At 38.6% G+C, this 25,245-nt stretch overlaps 1 protein-coding gene across 1 annotated transcript in view; it reads right to left on the bottom strand.

Annotated features, from left to right (window-relative positions):
- sh2d3ca (SH2 domain containing 3Ca) overlaps positions 1 to 24,389 on the bottom strand; it is a 68,586-nt gene extending 44,197 nt beyond the window's left edge. The window contains exons 1-4 of the mRNA XM_062435175.1: positions 24,296 to 24,389; positions 5,835 to 6,104; positions 5,268 to 5,715; positions 2,169 to 2,208 (exon numbers count right to left, since the gene is read on the bottom strand). Of these exons, the coding sequence (XP_062291159.1) occupies positions 2,169 to 2,208; positions 5,268 to 5,715; positions 5,835 to 6,104; positions 24,296 to 24,389 (852 nt within the window). The remainder of the gene's footprint in view (positions 1 to 2,168; positions 2,209 to 5,267; positions 5,716 to 5,834; positions 6,105 to 24,295) is intronic.
- Positions 24,390 to 25,245: the final 856 nt, after the last annotated feature.

Genomic DNA, 25,245 nt, shown 5'->3' with positions numbered 1-25,245 from the left:
AGTGCTTTTGTGCATTCATTAAATATTACATGCAGGAAATATTATGAAAATTCATCTTAAGAGCACTCTGTCACACAAACTTCAGGACCAACAAGAGCCATTTCAAGTTGACTACAAGTGACCATGATTGTGATCAAAAATGTCTGTATGTGAATCTGTAATTCAAACTCTAAAGGTCAAAAAATGGAAGACTGGTCCTTGACATATGTTTGAGGCAAGTAGAGTGCAGGTGTCACATTAGTTTTACTATTCACATGCTGTTATTCTGCCTACAACATTACAAAATGGTATGGGATTTAACTCGGTCAATTTATTGTGGTCAGAGGTGGTTGAATGTATTTGTACTACAAAAGGAATACAGGTCAGGGTCATAGGAGAAGGCTTTTACTGTCCTGCCTGTGATGTATAATCAATAGACAAACAGATCTCAAGTGTTCAACAGTACACCTCAGCCTCTCCTCCCTCTTTTTCTCCCTTCTCTCCTTCCCTTAACTTCACTCTCTTGATATTACTCCACACCTTTCCTCTCAGTGAGGGTGTTTGGAGTGTAAAGTACAGTCTGCATGAATCCTTGTCATGTATCTCCAAGGTCATGAAACAGCTTCACAAGCTCTCTGATCTTTAACGAGTTCACAACCTCACAAAGTCTCTAGCCCCACCTCCTGGCTGCAGTACAAACTGCCTGATAACTGCACAGTACTGACATTACAGTAGCACTGCTGACTCCAAATTCAATTAGCTAAATGGCAGACTGAATTAGGCTAAAAGCAGAGTGAGCCTGCTGAAGACTGAGGGCTAATAATCAGCCACAATTACATCTGAAAGCTCACATTAAAAAAAACTAATTCAATAATAGTGGAGAGAGGATTCAAAATGAGTTGCTTGTTCTGGCTGTAAAACAATTTCTCATGTCTATACTGGCTTCTCAGGCATTCAATGTGTGTGTGTGTGTGTGTGTGTGTGTGTGTGTGTGTGTGTGTGTGTGTGTGTGTGTGTGTGTGTGTGTATGTGTGTGTGTGTGTGTGTGTGTGTGTGTGTGTGTGTGTGTGTGTGTGTGTGTGTGACACAAATACAGAGCAGAGATGAAACATGAGACTTTTCTACATTATAATGGGCAGGAAAAAGCTGCTAGGTTTGTCTAACTATAATCAATTCCTGTACTACTTAACCAATTTTACATATGAAGATCAGTTTACTTGACAAGTAAAGTACTCAGTACTCAGCCTATGAAAACAGATGTATAATGTCCTCTCAGGCTCTGCAAGGAGTCTAAGAAAATAACTGTCTATGTTAGGAACCTTAGGTATGGCGTTTGGAAGATGTGGGCATTAATCAGGCAGGGATTGGGTTGCATTAAGGGAAGTGTGGCAATATTTAGAAGCTTGACTTCTATGGACATAAAGTCAGCATGTATTGGCCTCTGCTGCTTCAATTTTGATACTTTTTCTAAAAATGTATCTATTTTGCTAGTCCCCAATATAACAAAAGTATAAACTGATGGAATGCCCCTTTAAAGCGCAAACCAACAGTGTTTTCAAATGCATCCTCAATACCAGTGAAAAAGTGCTACAGTGCTTTAATCAAGCAGATGTACTGTTAATTTACTTTGACATGTTGCTTAAGCAGAGGAAAAAGCACTTATTTAAAAACCCAAGTTACATATATCTTAAGCCTGCATTAACCGATTGATTTTTTGACCACAGCTAAAACAATGCTGAATCATAATTACCTTTTAAGTTCATATTAAGCTGATTGTTTGTCATTTCCAGGAGCATTAGCATTGATTTGGAGTTGTGTTTCTTTCCACCTAGTTAATGTAGGTCCAATATAAGGAAATATCTGGCTGCTAATGGCTGCACTATGTTCAGCTAGTTGCTAACTTTGTTTGTTTGCTACTTGGTGCCAAGTAAATAGTGTGCAGTGGGTTTTTGGAGCTTTTTCTCTGAAAACAGTGAGAGTGAACCAAAGCACTAAAGCTGCAGATGGTTAAACAATGAGCCGAAATTCATTATAAAGCTCTGTAAAGCTGAGAGGAGCTGCAGAGCCAGGTGATAATTCTTTGTAGGTTCATCATTACGAGTGAGTATGTATTTTAGAAGGTTTAAATACTAAAAGTTTGGAGTCACATTTAAAAAAGACAACATTGTTGGATGTGATTGCAGACTTACCTGAACATATTCTGTCTGGTTCTCTGCTGGCTCCATGGGGCTGAAGATAAAAAGAAAAGAGAGGAAAGCAAAAGAGGGGAGATGGAGAAGAGAAGAAAAACGAAATGAAAGAGGGGAAATGTTAACTAGTGTAATAACAAGGGAAAAAAGCTATTAAACCTCTTGAAATGTGTGCTTTGACACATATACAGTATGTACACAAGCTTGCGTTTGATCTGGTCTTGTAACAGGGGCAGAGTGTGTTGCTACAGACAAAGAACACGCCTGTATTCCCATGACCGACTTCAGCTCTCTCTAAAATGTTGATGGAGTCCAGCTTCATAGAAAATGGGTAGATAACAAACCCCACTGTGCATCCGAGGTTGCTCAATATGGTGCTGGCCTCTTGAATCCCCGAGGCACCATAACTCACACATTTACACTCACGAAGGATCCAGATCATGTGTCAAAAGCCCTGCTGTGCTGCGGTCTTGGGAGCCATACTGCGGGTGCTGCTGTGCAGCTTTGTGATACGGAGTGACAGTGCACAAAAGAGGCAATTACACCCCCAGACAAGTTTTAAGATCAATCAGAGCAGTTCCCAATTGCATGATGGGTCTCACAGGGCCCAGAGCAAAGCCATGTTACAAATGACCACAGAGGCCAGATCAAAGGGTCCCATCATGGCAGTAGGCTTGGGAATGTTAATAGGTCCCACAGCAGAGAAGCACTACATTCCCCTCCCTGCGCTGGATCTCAGTTGAAAAAATTATTAAGTGTAAAATATTTGCCTCCATCGTTTGCGCTGATAACATCAGAATTTATCCAGAGAAAAAGGATAAAAACGAAAGAATGTGACTGAGCTGTAAATACAAAAACATACCAATCATACATGAGGGAAGCTTTGAAAACAAATACCACACCAAAGATAGGTAGAAGGCCATTGAGCACCACATTAGAGCTTCAGTCAATGTCAAGCATACCAGCAGTGGTTCAAACACTTACTGAGATGCATTGTTTAAACTCTGGACTAACAAGCAATTATGACACTGAATTGCTTTTAATAGTGTTCACGGTGCAAATAGAAATACAAATAGCTCTCCATAATCACATGTGGAGCATTTTTTGTTTTCATTTCATGTATGATTAATGTTTCCAACAAAGAAAAAGCTTGAAAAACAGGGACACATGGCTGGAGGCACTAGTCCATTTGTTACGGTTGACAATAAGAAGAAACATTTACACTTTTACTGGAACTCTATAACCTATTACAAGTGATATATTTTTTAATATTTTACCTCAGGTACTTGCTATTTTACTTCTTTTCCTTTCATATTATTTACAGTGTACTCTGCACAAACATCCCGTCTTTTTCCAGGATGAGAATGCTCAAGGGTGTAAAGAGGACATGAATCAACATAGGAAGCCTATCTCTTCCTCCCCTTTTCAATAGTGCCCCAAAAAGGAACTGACATGCTTTGCTCCATGAGGGACAATGAGGCAAAAGAACAAAAACCTTTTCTGCCATAAAGAGCCAAATCTTACCAGCCACGAAAAGCACAAACACTGTCTTTCCAAAAGAGCAGAAAAACCCAGGCAAAGAAGTAAAGAAGCTGCACCTTAGACAGTCTGTCTTGACAGAAGGGAATGGGCAGTCAGACAGAGATGACTTTTGATTTAGGACTGATCAGACATAGAGAGCTCTGATGTGCCCATAGAGGACCTGCAGTACACTATAGAGCTACTGTATATTTCCCACGGCCCCTGTGCTGAACTAATGGGCTGATGCTGCACGCTCACACATGCGCGCCCATGCATGCCAGCAAGACTGCAGCCTACACACACACACACACACACACACACACACACACACACACACACACACACACACACACACAATAAATCCTAGTGTAACACGATACACGCACTCTGCTGTCATGCATGGAATATTGAAGGCAGAGACAGCCTGGCATGTCATGGGAAAGCAGCGAGAAAATGCAATCTGCATGGGTGAGGGGGGGGGGGGGCATCTTTCAGGATTTACATCAAATTTCAGCTTCAAACTCTCAACAAACTTCTGACTTTGCGGATGAATCAGCTAAGACATTATGAAACGCATACGATGAGCACGCAAAAATCTTATTTCTGCGGATCTCCTGTATGTCAGACTGAATCAATGCAAACTGACAGAGGACATTAAACTAGCAACCCGATCAATACAAGGAATCAATGTTACCTGCTGCCTTTTGAAAGTGAAGTAATGAGTCCTGTTATCTTCTCACTTCACACTCATGGCCTGAGACGGGTCCCGTACACAACAAAGTCAGCATAAACTGTAAACTGTCCAACTTCTCGGGTTGTGCTCCAAACGCGGATGCGCGCCCCCTGCCTAAGGTGCTGAGCAGGGCCGGATTATCCTGATATGGTTGCTCAGGGCAAAACCGAGCTGCTGGGCCCCCATTAAGCCCCACTCAACCACTGTCAGAGTAATGTGCAGCCTACAGTTTTTCAATGCTGGAATATAAGATTTGCTGTGTAGAAATCGTATTAGACATCATTTATAAATATGCATAAAATAGGTCCAAAACAAGACTTTGGACATAGGACCCCCCTTAAGGCCTCAAAATCAAGCAGAACCCACCTTAAGGCCTGACACAGTGTAGTGATGCATACACAACACACTCATTTTCAATACATCCACAAACCTCAACCTGGGCTATTGGCAACCCAGGCTTTGCACAGAGGAAGATTGGGTGTTCAACTTCAGAGTCAAACGACATGAAACACTCATTGTTCAACCAAAATGCAATTTGCTGTGGTGAGGGAATGAGCTATTTGATACACATTGCCTTAACTAGTACACTATTATGTTATAGATTTGCACAACCTTAGATATTTTTCTTTATGTACTTTGCATGGTTTCAATTAAGCTTTCATTATTGACAATAACATGCTGTAAATCCTATGATGTGCCAAAATGTAAAATTTTGTTGTCCACAATTAACTTGATGGTACTCTCCCCTCCTCCCCAATCAGTGAATTTAGGGAAAAAGGCAGTAAAACTCTTTGTCTTGACAGAAAAATTGAATTATGTTTAGAAAGAAGATAGAAATAACCCACCTGGAAATGCTTTCAGAGTTTTGGTTTTCGTTGTCTTCTGCTTCCTGCCGGGTCTGATCATTCCCCTGGCCGAGTGGAGGGGTCGACTCTTTTTTCAGGGGTTCAGGTCTTGAGTCTGTAGTCAAATCTGCACCTGCCTGCGTGATGTCCTGCTTGTCAGTGCTTGAGCCACTAGATGGCGACACATGTTCACGGTCAGATGTGGGCCCAGAGGAGGTGTTTTCAGGGTTTGTGATATCACTTGCAGGTTCATGCTGGCTCTTGGGTTCACTTAGGGAGTCTTGTTTGAGCCCAGCATCTGCTTTCACCGTAGCCTTATCTTCAGCCACCTTGGATAAAACAGCTGTGAGCCTTTGGGGCACGCAGTCTTTGTTCCCAGCAGGTCGCTGGCTTTGACTTCTGCTGATGCTCCTCTTGTCTTTACTCTTCTTGCTGCTGCTGGGGCCTCCTAGAGAAGGGATGGACATGAGAAATAAAAAAAAACAGAAGGAAGGCAGAGGGAGGCAAGAAAAAGTAATTGAAAGGCTGAAGGAATCATCCCTTAACTCTTAACCTCTCCTGCTTTACCTTTAGTACTCTTGTCCCTCTTCTTCATCAGTAGCCGTGGCAACGTGCCCATGTGACTATAGTTCTCACTAGAGCGAACATAGCTGGCAGTCCGAGGGCGCATGGTGTCCATGTCATCCATTGTTGTCTCAACAATTGGAGCCATGGTTCCTGTGGCATCAGAACCATCTTCATACTCAGCTCCTGCTCCTGACTTGGAGGACTTGGAGTCTGATTTCTCAGTGGAGCGGCGAAAAGAAAGGTTGGTGAGGCTGCCAAGCCATTTGAAACCTGGAGAGGGGAATATTTAGAGAACAAAACGGTCATTATGAAGGATAGTAACATATGATATCGGTCCATATCTCTTGACTATAACAGCAGTTTACTAACATGTTTCGGTGTAAAATCTTCTATGTCGATTTGATGTGAAATATCAAGCCAAATAGTAGTTTCAGTAACAATCTTCTATTTTTCTTCCTGTTTTGTTAGACTAAGAGTTAGGTTAGGTCTTTTTTGTTTGTCATTTTGCTGTTTGCCCATCCTTAAGCTCTGAATATTTTAAATAAAACCTCTAAAAAGGGCTTTTGTCTGGATCTGAATATGGAAAAGCTCTCCTTAAAACATTTAAAAGGGAAAAAAAGAGGAGAAAACTGAAAGGAGAGCAACAGAGGAGAGATCCTTTTTCCAGGATGGATAGACATGCATGTGAGTTTGTGTGTACAGAATAGACAGGATGACAACATTACAGGAATACAGCATGATAAAATGGGATGACAAAATTGGAGGTAGATTGGCAACATTTATGAAGACTCTGATCAACAGGGCATCAAGCAACTTCAAGGTGCCGCCAATCAGATAAAAGTGAAAAAGGGCACTGATAATGAGCCATTGAGGACTTATCACAAAACTATCAGCTCTGTTCCTGTCAACTCTGCACAGCTTTTTTAGCCTCTTGAAGCTGGTTGTTTTGGTTTTCAGTCTTGCAATTCTGCTTTTATGAGCAACGTTTTTCAGTTTGTTTTTCTGCCCCTAGGTGGCAAAAATCAATTCATGCAGCTTTAAGAAACAAGGTCTTCTCATTCTGCCCGGCTGTTCCAGTAGATTGCGTTTCGTAGAATTGAGGTTTGAGGTGTTGCTCTATGCAAAAGATGAATCATTGTTTTCATTTGTGGCTGTGAAGTGAAACACCCTGCAAAGGGACTATTTTTTCTTTTGCATCTTGCTACCATAAATTTGACTTTTTGTTAAAATTCTCACGCCATTTTTTTAAAAACAGAGAAGCAAAAATACAAAGTTTTCTCTATTTAAATATAATACCGGCTTTTATAAAATGTACAATATCTGTATAACTGAAATCATGTACTTTATGAAGCTGAACTATACTGTACATAAACAGAGTCAAACATAGAGTTAAACAGCTCTCTAAAATTACCTCTACTGTATTTTAATAATTGTAGCTGCAAGTTGATTTTTACACAATGTGACTGTCACAAAAATGTTGTAAAACTGACAGGACAGTTTGTGAAAGTCAGCAATGGTTAACCTTACTGCCCAAACCCCAACAGACTAGAAGTGTAAACATACGACCAAAGTGCAGATGCTATACACAAGACTCACACACACATAATACTCACTTAGTCTCCGTAGGCTCATGTTGTGGCTGCAGTGTACACGATCAGCAGCCGGCTTGTGACAGATGGATCATCAAGGAGAAGATGCAATGAAACTATAAAACAATGAGAAGGGTGGATAGCTTTTTCACTGAGCAGGTTTAACCACAGTTCAACCACAGTTCCTCACTGTGGGTGAGATACTGCACGCAATTTAAATGTGTGAGAGACAAAAAGAAAGATAAGAAGCTGTGACAGGGGCAGGGCAGCACTTTTTCACTTCCTGTGCTAAATTGAAAAGGGCGAATGGTAAGAGGAAATGGAAAGATGAGAAGAGATGACAAAGCTTGACAAGGTAAGATTAAAAAAATATGAATATATAAAACGTGAGGGTGTCCCTGGCTATGATGAAAAGGTGTTGATAACACATGGAGAGTGGCTGTTGAAACAAGTATCGGTGTATAGTTTTTAAAACACAAGTGTTGATTGGTGACTTTTATTCCACTGACATAAAACGTTTGGTATAAAGTAATCCACTAGTAATATAACTACCACCTTTGATATCACTGATTAGCTACTTCAAACTAACAAGACTTTAATCTTATCAATATGGTTCATATATACTGTAGTTAATGTTTCATTTAAGGCAGCAATTTTTAATCTTTGTGCTGCTGTGCACAAAATTAGATCATTTCAAGGTTACAGTAGGCTGGGAATGTTTGATCATAAAAAGGAAATGCATTACCTTTTTAAGGAAAGAAGAAGCTCATAAAACAGGAATATTTGCATTTCCTGAAGAAAATGCCACCCAGCCTTTGAAAGTGTCCTTGCAACAAGTATTGGTGGTTTATGGCTTAGTATTTAGCATGTACAGTATCTGAGATTTTGATGCATATATGATGATGATGATGATGATGATGATGATGATGATGATGATGATGATGATGATGATGATGATGATGATGATGATGATGATGATGATGATGATGATGACCGATTACTTATGTAAACTGATAACTTACTGGATGTAATCTGTTTACTGTGGATGTAATCTGTTTACTGTGGATGTAATCTGTTTACTGTGGATGTAATCTGATTACTAATTGCATAAGTAATCAGATTGCTTATGTAATCAGATTAATGTAATGTGATTACTCAAGTAAGGAGATAAAACATGAACCCTCAGTGTTAGAAAATATTTTTTTATTAATTTTAAGATTATTAAACGGTTTAAGTGAAATCGAAGCCTCCGTAATCTCATTACTATGAGTGTAATCCAATTACTTACTTTCAGCTATATTCATGGAACATATGCAAATAGCAGCATTGACCTGCTAACAAAATTGCATTTCATGAAGTTTAGGGTTTGAATATTTCATTTAGTGTAAACCAAGCTGATACGGAGTGTTTGTGATAGTGTCAGACTTTGTGGGATAGGGTGGTTTTTCATACCTTATAGCTCCCTAAGGGCAAGCAAAATAGGAAAACTGTTGCCAAGAATCATTTTCATAAGTACATGTTTTGGAGATTGGCCTTACCAGAAAAATGACAGTTGTAGCAGTTTTCCTGACTTTATCTTTGTGTGAATAATGACTGTTTCACAGGTTAAGATGGACAAGACTGAGTTTTGCATCCTGTCATCTAACAAGAGTCAATAACGATTTACATTAGTCATGATCACAACCTTTTCATTATCTTAACTAACTCAACCAAACAACTTACATAGAGGTAGAAGATCAGTTCGGATTGCATAGATGTTTTCTGTAAATGTCATATCGGTCGGTTTGGGAGAGACAGAAGAAAATGACTTATTTTGTTGTATAAGGTATGAGGAATTGCTGTTTTATGTCAACTTATTTGCTGTTTCAAATATTATTTATATATTGTTATATATCCTCAGAGAGTTAATAACAATATAAAATCCCAAATGTATTATAAAACACACAGCCCTCAAAAAGGAAAGTGTTTGGGAATCTTTCTTTGATTATTTTTTGCATTTTTCTTATTTATTATTTTCTACTATTTAAATCATTATGGAGGGAAAAAAACTTCATGAATACAAAATGTGTGTTTTACTCATTTTAGTTTATTTGGTTTTATAGATATTTTATTTACTGTAAGTGATGTGTATTTATTTTTATTCAAAGCAGAATACAGGAAGCTCAAATGTGGTTTTGCTGTTTGTCAGATCATGCAACGCTGTTTAAGAAGCTGGTACAGCTGCATACAAATGACAAGAAAAGCAGAATAGTCCACTAGTTTTGCATTTAGTGTGAACTGTATCTCTTAGGGTTTTCACTTCCTGTTGATTTTGGGCGTGTGGCTTCTATAACAGCGCTTTTGGTCTTCCTGTCAGCTCTGTAGCACACCAGTATAGGTATAGTTTTGAAGAAATGAACTGTGAAAGCATAGTACAGTGTTACATGCCGCCCAGCAAAATGAAAACTATAGTATGTCTGAAACATCCAAACAGTCCCTTTATTAGAAGCAATATCAGCAGCAGAAAGAAGAGGTTTTATTATTATATTTACATATTTATCAGCATGCAACCTAAAAAGCAACAAGGATTTTTATGTTAATTTTCCTCAATATTACAGTTTCCTTTAGACAATATTTCAGACTCTCACACTTCATTGTTTTATATTTTGTCATCATATTTTTCAGCTTAATTGCATCAACAAAGTTAAAAGTACTACTGTAACTGCTTAATCCAAGGACAAATGTAGTGGCTCTTGTAGACCACCCTTGTAGAGTTTTCACGTTTTCTAGCAATCATAACTCACTGCAGTATCACAGAAAGACACTGAGGTCAATTAAAACAGAAATCCATTATCTTCTGTTTCACTAGTAAGGACCACACCAACAACATGATGCGCTTTAACGATTTACTAAGAAAAATGACTGATTTTGGGGAAGCTGCAGAGAGGACCCCAATAAACCTCAAATTAAGGCTGAGCGGATCTTAAGGATGGTGCAACGATGATACGGAGCGAAAGTGCTGGTATAGCTTTCCCCCAAAGTGAGACCAAATCACCTTTGACCCAGACGGTCTGCCATACTCCACTGCAGAGGTAAAACACTTTTAAAATGTTCAGCTTGGAGCTTCATGGTCCTGGGATCCTATCCTGTATTTTCGTACTTTGTATATTTGTACTTTGTCACTCTCCCATTTTTACACTCTGCCTTTCCTCTCTCTCTGTCTCTCCCTCTCAGGCTGGGCTGCAAACCAAAGTATTCAGTGGAACATTGCAGTAAATGGGTATGACTGATCAGATTGATTGGTCGTAGTTTGTTTTAAGTATATGAGTCAGTCGATTTTATCCATCTATCGCTTGATCACAACTTAAGTTGTAGTGTGGTCCTGCTCCTGAAACTACACTTTATAAGCTTCCCTTAAGATCCTTTAGATGGCACCAAAGTTCCCCAAACCCTACAACACTACAGAAAACTGTGGATACATGCATGTTTGCTCTCGAAAATTGCTGATAAATTGGCCTTACACATTTCCAATTTAGAGTCATTAGGACTATTGACCTTTCATAATGACTCATGAAGACTTTGAATTGCTGGCTAATTACCAGCCTAATGGATCCTTTGATCCCATAATTCGTACCGTACATATTGCATGCAAGCATTCTTATATGTTAAAAACTGTAATGTGATGCCACTTTTTTCTGTGGATAATTGGACAGCTAGTCCCTCAGGGTAATAACCACATGCCCCTTGGGGACCTGGTCGCCTTAAGGAATAAGGGCCAAGGTGACACCATGCTCCTTTGTGTACACCCACACACACAAATACACACACACACACAGACACAGTCATACAGACACACAGACACACGCACGCATGCACACACGCACACACACATACACACACAAGCACAACTGAGTACACTCCCATATTGTTCAGCTTTCATTTTGGACTTTGGGTCCCAACCAGGTTTTCTACAAAAGTAATTTACCAGAGTGAATGACTGTGTGTTTTGATGTTTGTGTGTGTGTGTGTGTGTGTGTGCGTGCGTGTGTGTGTGTGTGTGTGTGTGTGTGTGTGTGCATGCGTGCATGTGTGTGCGTGTGTTTGTGTGTGCTGCTTTAATTTCATCATGATGAAAAGCAAGCCTTCAATGAATCAGCTCCCTGCTCCCCTCATGTGATGACAAATACCGATCACTTTGACCCAAGGCCTCACTGTATGATACCGACCGGCCTGTGAGAGAGACACACAGAACCGAAACCTTATTTAAAAATAGTAATGTTGTCCCTCCAAGCTTTGATTTGGTTTCAGTTTATTTTTAAAGTCATCACTGTAAAAAAGAAAAGGAACTCCAACTGTGTTCACGCCCTGTCAGTTTGTGTAAAATAATGTTAATTCATCTGAAGTACTAATTTAGAGGTTTCAGGATCTGGGCTGTAAGTAAGATTAGTGCATCCAGGAAGGTTTTTATTTCGTTCAGCTGTAGTAAGTCAGTGGGGATCTGTTGGGTTAAGAAGTGTGTTTCGTTTTGTGTGTTCATGATTTGGCGCCATCTAAAGGAAATAAAGGAAGTAATATATCAATACTGTAGATGATAGATCATTTTATCCACCATTTATGTTTTTTTTATCATCGGTTTTATTGTCAGAAATTCTTAAGGAGACAAAATGTAGCTTAGAAAACACAAAAACATATAGTTTTATAGTTATCCTTATTACTGTCATTATACAAGTTTATAAAAAGTCAGTATATGCTTTTGGTGAAGTGGTAGTACACTTTTTTCTTTTTGTATGCTATGGACTATCTTGTGAGTCTGAAATAAAGTTTGAATATGAATATTGTGTTCACAGGGATAATTCTTTTTATAGTGGAAAACTTTTTGATTATCTCTTGCATTACGTTGTGGAGTTGAACCTATTGTAATTTAAAACTAATTTGCAAAAGGCCGCTCCAGTGTAGCATCAAAAAGGCACTTTGAATGAATTATTCTGTGCTGTTATTCTATTACTTCTTTCTAGGTATCTTCAATGTATCCCGTGTCTGCTGTATATAACTGTGCAATACAGGAGGTTTGTCATGCTACATTTACAAACTCATCTATCCGGACATTACTGCAAGAACAACTGGATTACTATCTAATGTCTTTATTAGCATGACCCTGTTGTCAGCTCCACGGATGATCGATGACAAATGCTTTAACTTCGATTTACTGTGTACATTCTGAAGCTGTGGTCATTTGCAGTTGTGGAGGAAGAATTTTTTTGTTAAAGGATAGGTTCACACATTTTCAAGCCTGTCCTAAAAAAACAGCCAGGTGACCAAATGAACATGGACATAAGTTCTTCTTGCTGTAATCATTCCTCCTGTTATACTGGCCATTAAGAGATCCCCTCATACTGCACTTTTAATGTAAGTAATGGGGGAGGAGACCCAAGGTTCTCTTCCATGCAAAAATATGAGTCTTCAGCCATCCAAATTAGTCAAATCAAGTCAATGTTTTTAACTAAAAAGACTAACTGTGGAAGATATCTGCTTTATTAGACTAACTCAGATGGGTGAAAATGATCTGTTTTTCAAAACAAGGCTTGTAGATGTTGTCCCCTATCTTACATTGGAAAACATATTTGAAGGGGATCTTCTAATGGTCAGTATGAACAGGAGGAATGATTACAGCAAGTAAAACCTGTTTCAATGTCCATATGGGGACCCCATTATTATTTTAAGACAGTCTTGAAAAATCGTGAACCTATCCTTTAAGTTAAAGTAGCATTACAACCATGTAAAAAGTTCTACCTGTATAAAAGTGTAAGACATATTTTATTGTTGCAGGTAGAATTTCAATAATCTGAAAACTGTGAAGAATGAAGAACTGAAACAAAAACACAACAGTAGAAGAAATATGTGTTGGTCAGAGAATGAAAGTCACAGCTGCTCTGTCAGTGAACACTGTGTATTTCTTGTTGTTGTGGTAGTCCCAGAAGGCTTGAAAGTCATGAGTACGACACAGCAAAAGTTGACTTATATTATTTTTCTATGTTCCCTCTACTCAGGTTAAATCTCCCCAACAGTTCATCTTTATTTTAGTCTCACGTCACTTCGTCTCTCCTCCTCCTTGATGTCAACATGGTATGTTCTTTCCTTTTCTGGCTATGCTACCAGTCACTTATTATTGTATATCAGTCAATAAAACATAAAATGCTGCAAAAAAAACCCCCCAGTAAGCATAAGTGAGCTGAAGGTGGGGGAGTAAAAGGTCATGACGGCAGTGTTTCAGATTATGTTCCCATCAGGTTTTGGCCCTTTCTATTGACATGGCCTCCATTTGTCACAACATAAGGGACGCAGAGAGCTGAATTATTGAAGCCTTGTTTGTCATCAAGTAGGAATTAAGGCAGCACACAAACACACACATTCATCCCGGCATACACTCATACATCCTTTGCTGTACTTGTGAGGACCTTGACTTGACACCTCATTCTATGGGCCCAACGTTATGACAACAAGAAAATCATCATTTTGCCCATCAATGGCATTTTCTCTCCATTTAGACTTTTGAACACAATCTCATAAAGGCTCCAAAATGACCAATGTACTGGTTAGAGCATATAGAAACAAATTCAAGACTATTTTTGAAAAGGGTTTACAGATCCACAAAAGATCTACCAAAAAAACAAACATGTTTTTGATTTAATTTTAAATACTTAATAAAATATAGATTTGTGTCTCATCCTCAGTTAGTTCTACCAAGATATATGCAAGTGAGATGACTGCACACATTTTGTTTTTTTACACATATTTGCTTTGTACGCCATGCAGCTATAGTATATTGCACATATAATCTGTACATATAATCTGTGCAGATTGAACTCAACATTCATTTTCAAATACAATGGAATACTTTTTTTTTTTGTCTAGTCCTCCAGCTGCTTTCTTGCAGAGATAACAGTCTGTCCAGATTGTTTTCGACAATGTTTTACTTTTCAGGATGCAGCACCAGAAATGTCACAGATTTAGTCATAAGTAATATCCCTACATTAAGGCAATAGAATAATAGACACGTGTATAGATATATATATTGCAGGAATATGGGAGCCAGTGAGATGCTACTGTACACTGTACTCCAAAAAACTGGGGGAAAAAATGAAACAGTTTCTTCATCATGTGGTTCAAACTGTAGGGGGCGCCAAAGACAGTTGCATTTCACATTAGAGAGAATTCAGCTGCTCTGTTTGACCAGCAAAGACCAGTCAGAGCAAATAACTCTAATGCGTGATACACAGCCAAATATTTAAATTAGATGCATAAGTGTGGACACTGACATGATTTATCCACTACTCTAAATAAAAGTTATTGTGAAATATCAGTGGTTGTAATGACTCATGTACAAGGTCAATGTGTCAGCAGTATTGCTCAAGCATACTTAAAGTAATAAGTCGGGAAGAACACATTGGGATAATGAACCATGAGTTTTTGTGGTTTGCGGGTCATTCAGAGGAAGATTAACAGTCGGTGAGAGAGGATCATTGAATGATTGGCATGTTTTTGTAAAGACTTGAACACTGGAGCTCTCTCAGATGTTCGTCGAGCAATGAATTATTTGGAAAAATACAAGAAGACCTGAAAGTCACCCAGTTTACAGGAGCTGTGCCAGCTTGGATTCTGGCAACTCGTGTCTCCCGGTAGTCCTGGAGGAGGAGAGCCAGTACTCTGAACCAACCATGAACACCAGGTTGTGGAAGTATTTTACTTCAACACCATCAAAAAGAGGCATTTGGGCAGCACATAATAAATGTTTAATTGGCAGTAGTTGCCTCACATGGCCTTGACTCTGAGCAGGGAAGTTGTAGATCAAAAGAGATAAAATATAGTGGCTTTATGAGGACAATGTTAAAATGATAAACAATTTACTGGCCACTGTCTGTTTCTGTTTTACCTGACGAAGCAAACTGATAAGTTATAAAGTTATAAACAAATGGACACATTTAATTTCAATTTATTGTGAACATTTTTCTAAAAAGATATCCATACTTTCTCCTTGTTATCTTTAGAATTAGAAACCTTTTCAAAGCATTAAATCAGAACAGTGAGGGTTGTGGATGGCCACAATGTTGTCTATTTTAGTGAGAAAAAGGTTCATTAATGATAAGGAAGATGAAGGAATAAAAAAGAGGAGGAAAGTGGAAAGAAAGAACTTCAATGAAGTACCTCCCACGGTGACGATAAAGTAGATAAGTTCTCAACACTTCAATAAGAAAAGAACAAAAGAGTGTGTTAGAGAAGGACTTCTGCCCTCCTGTTGTGTAAGATGTCAAGTGTGCATCACTAATTTATATATTCCTATGAATGCAATGGACACATGCATGATGTTACTTTTGTATTTATTTGTTGTAAAATCAGATTAACTGAGATAAGTTAACTTACAGTAAATTATATCTAGTGTCATTTAATTGTCCATTTTCATGATTTCAATGATTAGAGTATATAAAGGTAAAGGGTAGAGTATGACCACAAAGACAGGCACAGAAACGTACTTAATTACCCAACAATCTGCAGCTGGTTGCTGCTATCAATTTCTGTGTCATCCCTGTTGTGGCTTGGGAGGGATGTCAAAGGTTAATAATACATGGTGTGTGTGTGTGTGTGTGTGTGTGTGTGTGTGTGTGTGTGTGTGTGTGTGTGTGTGTGTGTGTGCGCGCGTGTGTGTGTGTGTCCAAATCTTTAATGAGTCTAGCAGTCCAGCCAGCTGAAGGTGACTCATCTGCACCCAGTGAAGCTTTCATAGTAACACTCCTCTCTGCTGTGAAAGTGTCGAATCATAAGGAATAAACACACTGTAAACACCTCAATGGAAACTGCAGTTGATTTGATGCAGTGCAGTTCTGATATTTTTACTTGCCCATAATTGCCTGTTCATATTTCCCTGTATTTTTATTATTTAATATACACAATACATGGTTAGGGATGAAGGTTAATTGATATTGGGTATTTCTAAAGATGTTTGGAAAATTAGCATATTATGAAATCTGTGCATCCCGTTTGCTCATATACAGTATGGATGCGCATATTCTTTTTTTCCTGCTGTATTTACTGTAACAGCAGGGAGAGACGGGTCACACAGTGTTACATACATGCACTGATTCTGCCCAGGGTCGTCTTGCTTCTACTTTTGGCCCCTGAGGAAATTCACCGGAGCAGTCAGGGATTAAGTACTTAAAAGCATTTCAGTGAGAGTTGCTGAACGATGACAGAATACTTCTATTTCATTTCCCTGTCAACTCACATACTCACTCTAAAAGTATTACACTATTACTTACTTTCAAACATGGGATGTTTAGAGAGTTTTCTTTTGAGGAAAAATGGTCATGAAACATGTTGAACACAAGCTCATAATTACAGGAAAGAGTTTCCAAACCATCAACAATTACAGCACAAGTGCAGCTGTATCATTCCTTTATTGTTTGTACTCTTCTGCCCATGTTTTTTTCAATCATGTACTGTCTATTTTTAACCACTAGAGGACTGCAATTAGCCAAGATTGCAGTAGAAATGATTGCATATTTGTGTGCTTGATTTGGATTTAAGACATTGCATGTATTACCTATGAAGTTACACGTGATGAAGTTTAGTTTTAAGGAATGAAACAAGATTATGAGCACTATTGGGTATTAATATCAACATTGCTCAAACATTTGAGTAGCACACTATGTTGTCAGTACTTATAATAATACATTGCATGGTAAGAAGCAACCACAGTGTTAAGGGTGTCCGGAGAGTTTGAGCCACTGTATGGTTAAACTGTGGAGATTGATTTGCTGTGAGGAGTGAATCTCAGGAGGGCTGGTGGAATAAGATGATCATTCTCAGACACACACTATTGAGCTTCAAAGGGATCTTTGCGATTACTGAGATTGGTCTCCCAGAGGGAAACTTTTAAAACAGATGGTTGTCCAGCTGAGTAAAACCAGAGGCAGGTCCCATTCCTTGCCCCTGTCTGATGATGCGCTCATATATTGAATGAAGGAAGATTATCGAATCGAATCAAAACGTTGAAGTAGAAAAGAATAATCTGGAACACATTCGGGGCCACAAGGGGCACAGGCATGCTGTTTTCGTCATTGTAGCTTAAATCTCCCACTTCAGCAGAGGCAAAACAGGCAAATTGTGTAAAGTGGTTTTACCCAAACACAGAGAAACAAACAGAGACTGATCAGACTGCACAAAACTGTTACACACATATTCTCACATATTCTCACTCAAGAACAGGAACCCAGAGGCCTGACAGGATCAGCACCATGGACAGCAGACCAGAGGGAAAAGTATGAAGGGAACAAGAAATATGAAGTTAAAAAAATGCTAAACTTAAAACTTCCAGGAAATGGTATCATTACTTTTCTAATGTGAGGTACTTCCTGTTGAAACAGGCCAGTGAAAAGTCAGTTCAGTGAGGGCCATTAGTATGGATGGTAAGGACAGAAATTGTCATGAGGCATGATTGTCAAAAATGTCCCATGATTTTATTACATGGACTTAATTAGTGACCCTGACTAGTGCAGGATGACATCACCGCTGAAGATGCATTGTTTTCCTGGAAGTTCAACTGCTCCCTTCGTGGGAATGTGAGATGTTTAATACAAAACTGTAGTGTCAATAGAAACCACAGTCGAAATGTTGTGCTTTCATTAGAAGATTACATAAAATGTCAAAATGTTTTACTCAGTTTTTTTCCCAAAATAAATGATGTAAACAAAAGTTTAACGACATTAGAAAGCATTGAGTGCATTGCTGAGTGGGAATGATAGTAGGTTCAAGTTCTGGGTTTTGAAGTTTGATGGAGGGATTACTCTTACATGTGCATTTAAATCATGGATTCTACTTTTAACCACTAAACAAGAACTGTAGTTTCAACATATATTAGAAACTGGGGCAGGGGTGATAAGAAAGGAGGCCAAATCCTGATGACATGTACACAACCTTCCCTCAAATCTACATCTTCTTATTACTACAGTGCTGTGACTCTGTACAGTTTACAGGTAATGGCATTCATGCAATTATACTTGGAAATCCTGTCTGATCTGGTTACACAGGAATTGGCACTATTAAGACAGACATTGTTTTCTACCATCTTTTGGTATCATCACCAAATTTCTGTTTTAATGAATTCCTATTTTTAGGACCAGAAAAACTCCCACTAAAAGAGTCCAGACAGAATCACACACACAGGTTTCAGCTCTCAGAGGACTATAGCAGATAAACTGGCAGACACACATGCATACATACTTCTTCACATATACGCAAAAAGGAGGGGACAATAAAGACAAAAGGGCGGATAGACGCTTAATTACAAGCACTATGCAGGTACATTTTAGTGTAATTGGGCTCAGCTGCAAAGACCCCAGCAGTATTCTGGCCATGATGTACCATATGAGCTGATCAGCAGCACTTGTCAAGGCTAAAAGAATAAACATCCGAGAGAAGAAATCCCTTTTTAAATATTTAATTATTTCTTGTCCACCGCATCTGATAGCTCTCTCACTGCTGTACAAGGAAATATTTATGACATACTGCACTAAAAGCAAGCCCACAGATCCCAGAGGGGCATAATTAAGCACAAATCAAATTACCTTGGATGCAAAATATCATGAGAAAGCTCATTGTGTTGTGATTTCTTCTTTTCCTTTCTCTCTCTCTTCCTTTTTCTCAGACACAGAGTGTGCTATCCAAATAATGATTGTTTCTTATTCTCTCAGCACTCACACAGCCGGCACAGACCTTGATCCAGTCAACATGGTCTGTCATACTGAGCTGCAAAGTAAAGAATAAATGGATGAATACAACAAAGAAAAATAGAGAGATGTAGAATGGGTGAAAAAATAGATTTTGAGTGTTTGTGCCAGAGAGAGAGAGAGAGAGAGAGAGAGAGAGAGAGAGAGAGAGAGAGAGTGAGAGAGACTAAAACACACAATGAAAGAGGGATGAATAGGGAAAAGGAGAAACAAAGACAGGAAGAAGGCAGATGGTCTCAGGGATCACTGTGAGTGTAATGCCTGCCAAATTAAAACACAGCTTGATAATATTCCTTAATTTATCTCACTCTGCTGGGTTATTGTCTGCACACATCACTGTTCTCAAAAATATATCACTCTGAATATCTACGAGTCTATTTTTGAGTGGGCTCCTAATGGGAACATAAAATATAGACGTGAAGTTGTCACTGTAAATTGCTCAGTAAATGGGAATTTGAACATCTACAATTTCATGACAACTCAGCAACTCCATCTGCTGAGGAACAAAATGACCTAAAGCTCCAGAACAGCCGCTAATGGACCTTGTGGTGAGATAGTTTTCCCAACTGCTGTTTCTTACTCCTTATTCTAAGGATAACGATGAATATCCCATCTTAAATTTTAAAATTATGTTTAACTTTAATCTTAAAAGTCATTCCAATTTTATCCTAATGACTTATTATCATTGTTTTCTGCTTACGTTTTAATCTGTGCTTTCTGTGTATAAAAGCACCTAACTCCACATATGCAGTTGTGATAGATGGAGCTATTTATGGAATTCATGTTTGCCAGGGGTATGCATGTAAAGTATCACACACTACAAGTAGGGGCACTCTGTCAGTCACTTTGAAGGCTTTGTGGAAAGATTCTACATGGGATAAAAGCTGCACTTTGCATTAAAGATAAGCATATATTTTCATTTCACACATTATGCAAATTAACTGTAATTTTCCTCAAATACTAATAATCTGTTTGTTTTTCTGTTGTCAGATGAAGTTATTTACATCACTTGTAGAAATAAGTTAACATTTTGCTATGATGTTTGTTTCTTTAGTAGTTTATTCTTGGGGGTCCCAGGGAACCCAGTCGGTGGTCATTGTACAGTTTGTTACATACGTCCGTAGGATGAGGATTAAATTGACAACCTTTTTTATCAGCTACTACTGTTACATTGCCTTTCAGCTGGGGAAGAAGACTAATAGCGTAGTTATGAAGCTTAATCAGCTAATACTTAAATTATTAGAGTTCTAGCCTGTGTTTTGCACATTGTACCCTTTATTTTTTAAATAAACAAAACCCTTTCAACTGTTTCATTATGTCTCATACACTGTTATTATGCCATCAGTTCAACTTGTCAACATCACTGGGAGGGATAAATTAAGTGTTCTCTACATTCTGAAATTCATGAAATATGTCAAAATCTAACAATGAACATTTGCATAATTCTGTATTAATGTATTAATCTGCATATTGGATGATGTGTCAAATCTGTTCAGAAAATCTGCTCTGTATGGAGACACTCACTGAATATAAATACTATTAACCGGCTAACCTTCAAAATCGAACATACAGCGAATACCTCTGAAACGATTACTTTTCATTATTCAGATTCTCGAATATACTCTTTTTGCCTGACTAGATTGTATCCTGCACTGTGACCCAGTTTTTGCAAGTAGATCATAAATGTTTTATCTATTCGAATCTAAAGCTACCCTATCGTATTGTCATTTTGTTACAGTGATACAGTTCACTTAATTGTGCTTTACTGTACATTTCGTTCTGTATTAAAGCTCTCTAGGCCTCTCTCACTATTACTCCTTTGTTTTTCTCTTTCTCTCTCTCTCCATCAGTCGTTGCCTTCTGGAGTCAAAGTAGTTCCCTGTCCTTTGACCTCTGCTGTCTGTTTCATGGTTTAGTAACACACACACACACACACACACACACACACACACACACACACACACACACACACACACACACACACACACACACACACACACACACACACACACACGCACACACACACACACACACACACCCAGACACAATCACGTTGTTCAACCTTGAGTGTCCTTCTTCACAGCTGATTGAGAGGGCAAGACAGGAGGAGAAAGATTGAGAGAGGTGGGGGAGGTGCAAAGTCATCAATTATTTATGGATGGAATCTAATAAGAGGCAGCAGTTTAGATGGCAGCAAACGTATTGACAGAGAGTCCCTGTTTGCTGCAACGTCACAGCCTCATTATTCTTTGAAATATGAAAATCTGAATATTGTTTTCTTTTTTCCTGTTTGTGTTCTCTTTTGCAACAATTGGAACATCAATTATTTTTCAGCTGTTTCAACTCAGCTGTTTCTTTTTAAATCAGATTGCCGTAATTACATTACATATGATGCATCACTCTGTCTGCACAAGTGAATGCGTGTTTGGGGGTAAGGGGGTGGGGCTGGTGGGGTCTATGCAGTTGAAAGCATTTGTATTAGATGGTGAAGTGGTGTTGAAAAAAGCTATAATATCAATCATTCTCTCCCTCTTATTAAGCTAATATTTGCAAATCCTCCCTGTGTAATGCAGTTTATCTCTATCTGAAGCTTGTGTATCATCCTACTACAGATGGCTAATTCTTTGCAATATATCAAGTTTCATCATAAGTGATTGTAAGACTCGGGATTCGTACACAAAAATCCACAAACATACACCTGTGCACTGAAGAGCACGACACAAGGGGGGGCAAGACAGTCTCCAAGACATGCAGATATCCATTCTGTTTGTTTGTTAAGTATCCTACTGTCCACATTTCCATACTTATTTGATTTGCAGGGTGAGTTGAGCAGCTTTCCAGCTCCTCATTAAGACTATTTTTTATGTCTAGTCATGTGTGAATCCGCTGACAGCTCAAGTGGTGTTTTTACAAAGCAAACTACAGTAAATGAATCCTCTTTCTCTGAAGCACCAATAAATAGTCTTGTAATTGGCTCCTCAATAGCCAATGTTCTCTGTTCTATTGTCCTGTCTCTGTGATTAGACCTTGTATCTCAATTGTTTTGGGGCTTAGCGCTTTGATATGACAGAATTATGTGAATATATGCAATTACTGGCACCGTTTTTTCAAGATGTTAAACCTCAACCAACCAAGAGCCTCGAGAGGGAGCAGGATTTAAATACTCTCCTGAAAACTTCCTGTTTTTGCAGAGAAATGTAATTATGTGTTGATTTACTCAGTGTAGCCATGCTAATGCTGAGAAATAATTGGCCATGTGAGCTAGAACTCACATCCCAAAATGATAGTGCATTCCAATAACTGACACACTGCAAAAACTGAAATGAGCTCAACGTCTGAGTATAATATTTCATATGCTTCCAAGTACTGTGTGACACATAGCTTAGTAGTGTTGATGACTTGCTAAGCAACAGAAGTGTTCAATAGCATGGCCAACATACAGTTTTAAGGGGCTGTAATCAAGATTTTTATATCAACAAGAGACAACACAGCTTCCTATATGTGAAAGCTGATGCTTCTAAAGAGAAACCTACACAGAATTTTTCCCTTCTCTAGTTCCTCACACCTCTGAGAAGCATTTAAGCATCTTTTTTTAGCTCTTAGTTTTGGGTTTACAGCCAGCACTTCACTTTTTTTAGCTACTAATTACTTTCACCACCCTAGTAAGTGGTGTTTCCAGACATGACGGGCAGCTGTTTCCAGTGAAAAAGCTCTAATGAACCCAGTGTATAATACCTTCCCAGCACCAAAGTTAAGTAGAATTACTTACACTTAATACAGTGTCTTCTGCCTTAGAATCATATCATAAAATGACCAGCTCAGTCAAGCTCAGCATGGCCCTGAAGTTCAACATTGATGATCTCAGGCAGTAGCAAACTCAAAACCTCAGCAGCAGTGGGGAAGATGTCATATAACAGCATGGACACAATGTAATGGTGGACTTCCAGGAGGTGGATCAGTGGAGCAAGGATGCCTGCCATGCGAACACATGTGTAGCTAAGACCTAAACTATTTGCCTGCAAGAATGGACTATGGACTATGGACTAAACAGTAATTTAGTATATATTATTAGATTTTGAAATCATCATCCATCATGGGTTCAAAAAGAAACATTATCTTGAAATGGTGGGGTATAATTCAGCAGTATAAACATAGTTTGTGGTGATCAGTTGCAGATTATTTCCCCCACTACACCATTAACTGTTACATCATCACAGGAAGATCTGATGGGTAAATAATTTATGAGATATCTGACACTTCTCTAGCAGATGTTTTCAGATATCAAAAACATATTCAAGTTTGGAATGGAAGGACCACAAAGCAAGCAGCAACCTCAAAGAGCAGGAAGCCTGCTTGGACTATTCTCCTTACAAAGTGAGCCAAACTGCTCAGCTGTGCAGGAATTTCAACAATCCTAAAGACGAACTGTGTGAGGCTCAGGCCAAAGCTGCAAACATTCAGGCTCAGTCCATAATATATGAGACTTGTGGTATCAGGGTTGGAGGAGAGACAGTAAGAAAGAGTAACTTAACACACTGACCACTTTCAGCATCAGTGATAGCTGTGGTTGGAAGTTAAAATGTTAAATGTGTGCTATGTTGCAACCTCAACTACACTCAACAATGCAAGAAGTCTGATAATACTGACAACCTATGTCACTGTATTGCAGTTAGAAGTTAAGCCACTCTTGGAAAAAACAAAAATCAAAGAATAAGAAAAACAAGAAACAAATAAAACAACTAAAACAAGATGTTCAGCTTCAGAGTTCAAAAATATGACTGTCAGCTATATACTTTAAGTTGCTCCTTAAAAAAACTGCATTGTCTTGACTTAAAAAAAAAAAAAGTATACACAGCATGTCATGGATTATTCATGTATCTGTAAAAATGTGAAGTAATTATCTGAGGACACACCAGTTACATGCTATTAAGAGAGTTTCTTTCTTCAAATACGGTATCCAGAAGATGTCCAACATGGTTTCTTTTTTGGCATCGAGTCTCCATCTCTAGCTAAACAAATAAGAAGCAAATTTAAAATAAAGCACTCAGTTTGTTATTGATATCTTTAATTGATTTTGGTGGAAGCCAATTGTTTTTGCTGTTGCGCACTTTGCCTAGCAGATCTTCTGGGATCTTCCTCCAGGCTTCCACCCTGGCTGCCCTCCACAGCTCTGTTTCTGCTTCCTCCTCCTCTCGGCCCTGAGTCATGAGCCAGTGAGCAGACTCTGGGAGAAACCTATTCAGAATATATAATCATAACATAATATTACATGTGTAACTTTTGTTGAACAAGAATAGCATTTAAAGAACTTGTCAAAGTATTATGAGCATGGAGGCTGCTGATCAGTAGAGGAATCGCACAATTAGGAAAAGAGGGCTGAAGAGCACCAGCTGTAGGATCAATCTGTTGTGGATGGAAAAGACACTACCTGGTAACATCACCAACAACCAACAGGATGACAGGATGCAAAGAGCAGACTCAGAGAGATCAACCCACTCCACACCTTATCAATATAGTAAGTCAGATATAACAATAGATTGCAGCCATCAATTTAACCTGTACAGTCATGTCTTGGCATAAACTGGCCACTCGACAGTCCAACGTTCGGCACTTCTACTGTATCATATACACTGACATTTTTGAGTCAAACATGAACAGTTGACCTACCCATCACAGATGTGTTCATCATAATGACATCCCAGGAGTGACAGTAGGAATGCAAAGGCTCAACCAAACCTACAAATAGAAAACCATTACATATTTCTCATGTTTCTTTTAAGTGACACAAGAGGTCAATTTTAACCCAATGTCTTCACAGTCAACATTCATATGTGTCATTTATCATTCACGTTTTGCTTACAGTAGAACGAGGTACATTTTTATCCTAAATTTCTTTCTTTTGTTGTTTGTCCACAGAAGCATCCATTGACAAATTCCTTTTGCTCCCTTTCACAATTTAGCATTTCCCTTCTCTCTCTCTTTCAACATAATTGTTTTCTGATCTGATGCCACTATCAACAGGATGACTGAGGATTTTGAATTGATCTTAGACTACTATGCTTA

This window comes from Scomber scombrus, chromosome 15 (genome assembly GCF_963691925.1).
Source record: "Scomber scombrus chromosome 15, fScoSco1.1, whole genome shotgun sequence".
NCBI classification, from domain to species: Eukaryota; Metazoa; Chordata; class Actinopteri; order Scombriformes; family Scombridae; genus Scomber; species Scomber scombrus.
This window is presented reverse-complemented; position numbering and strand designations above follow the sequence as displayed.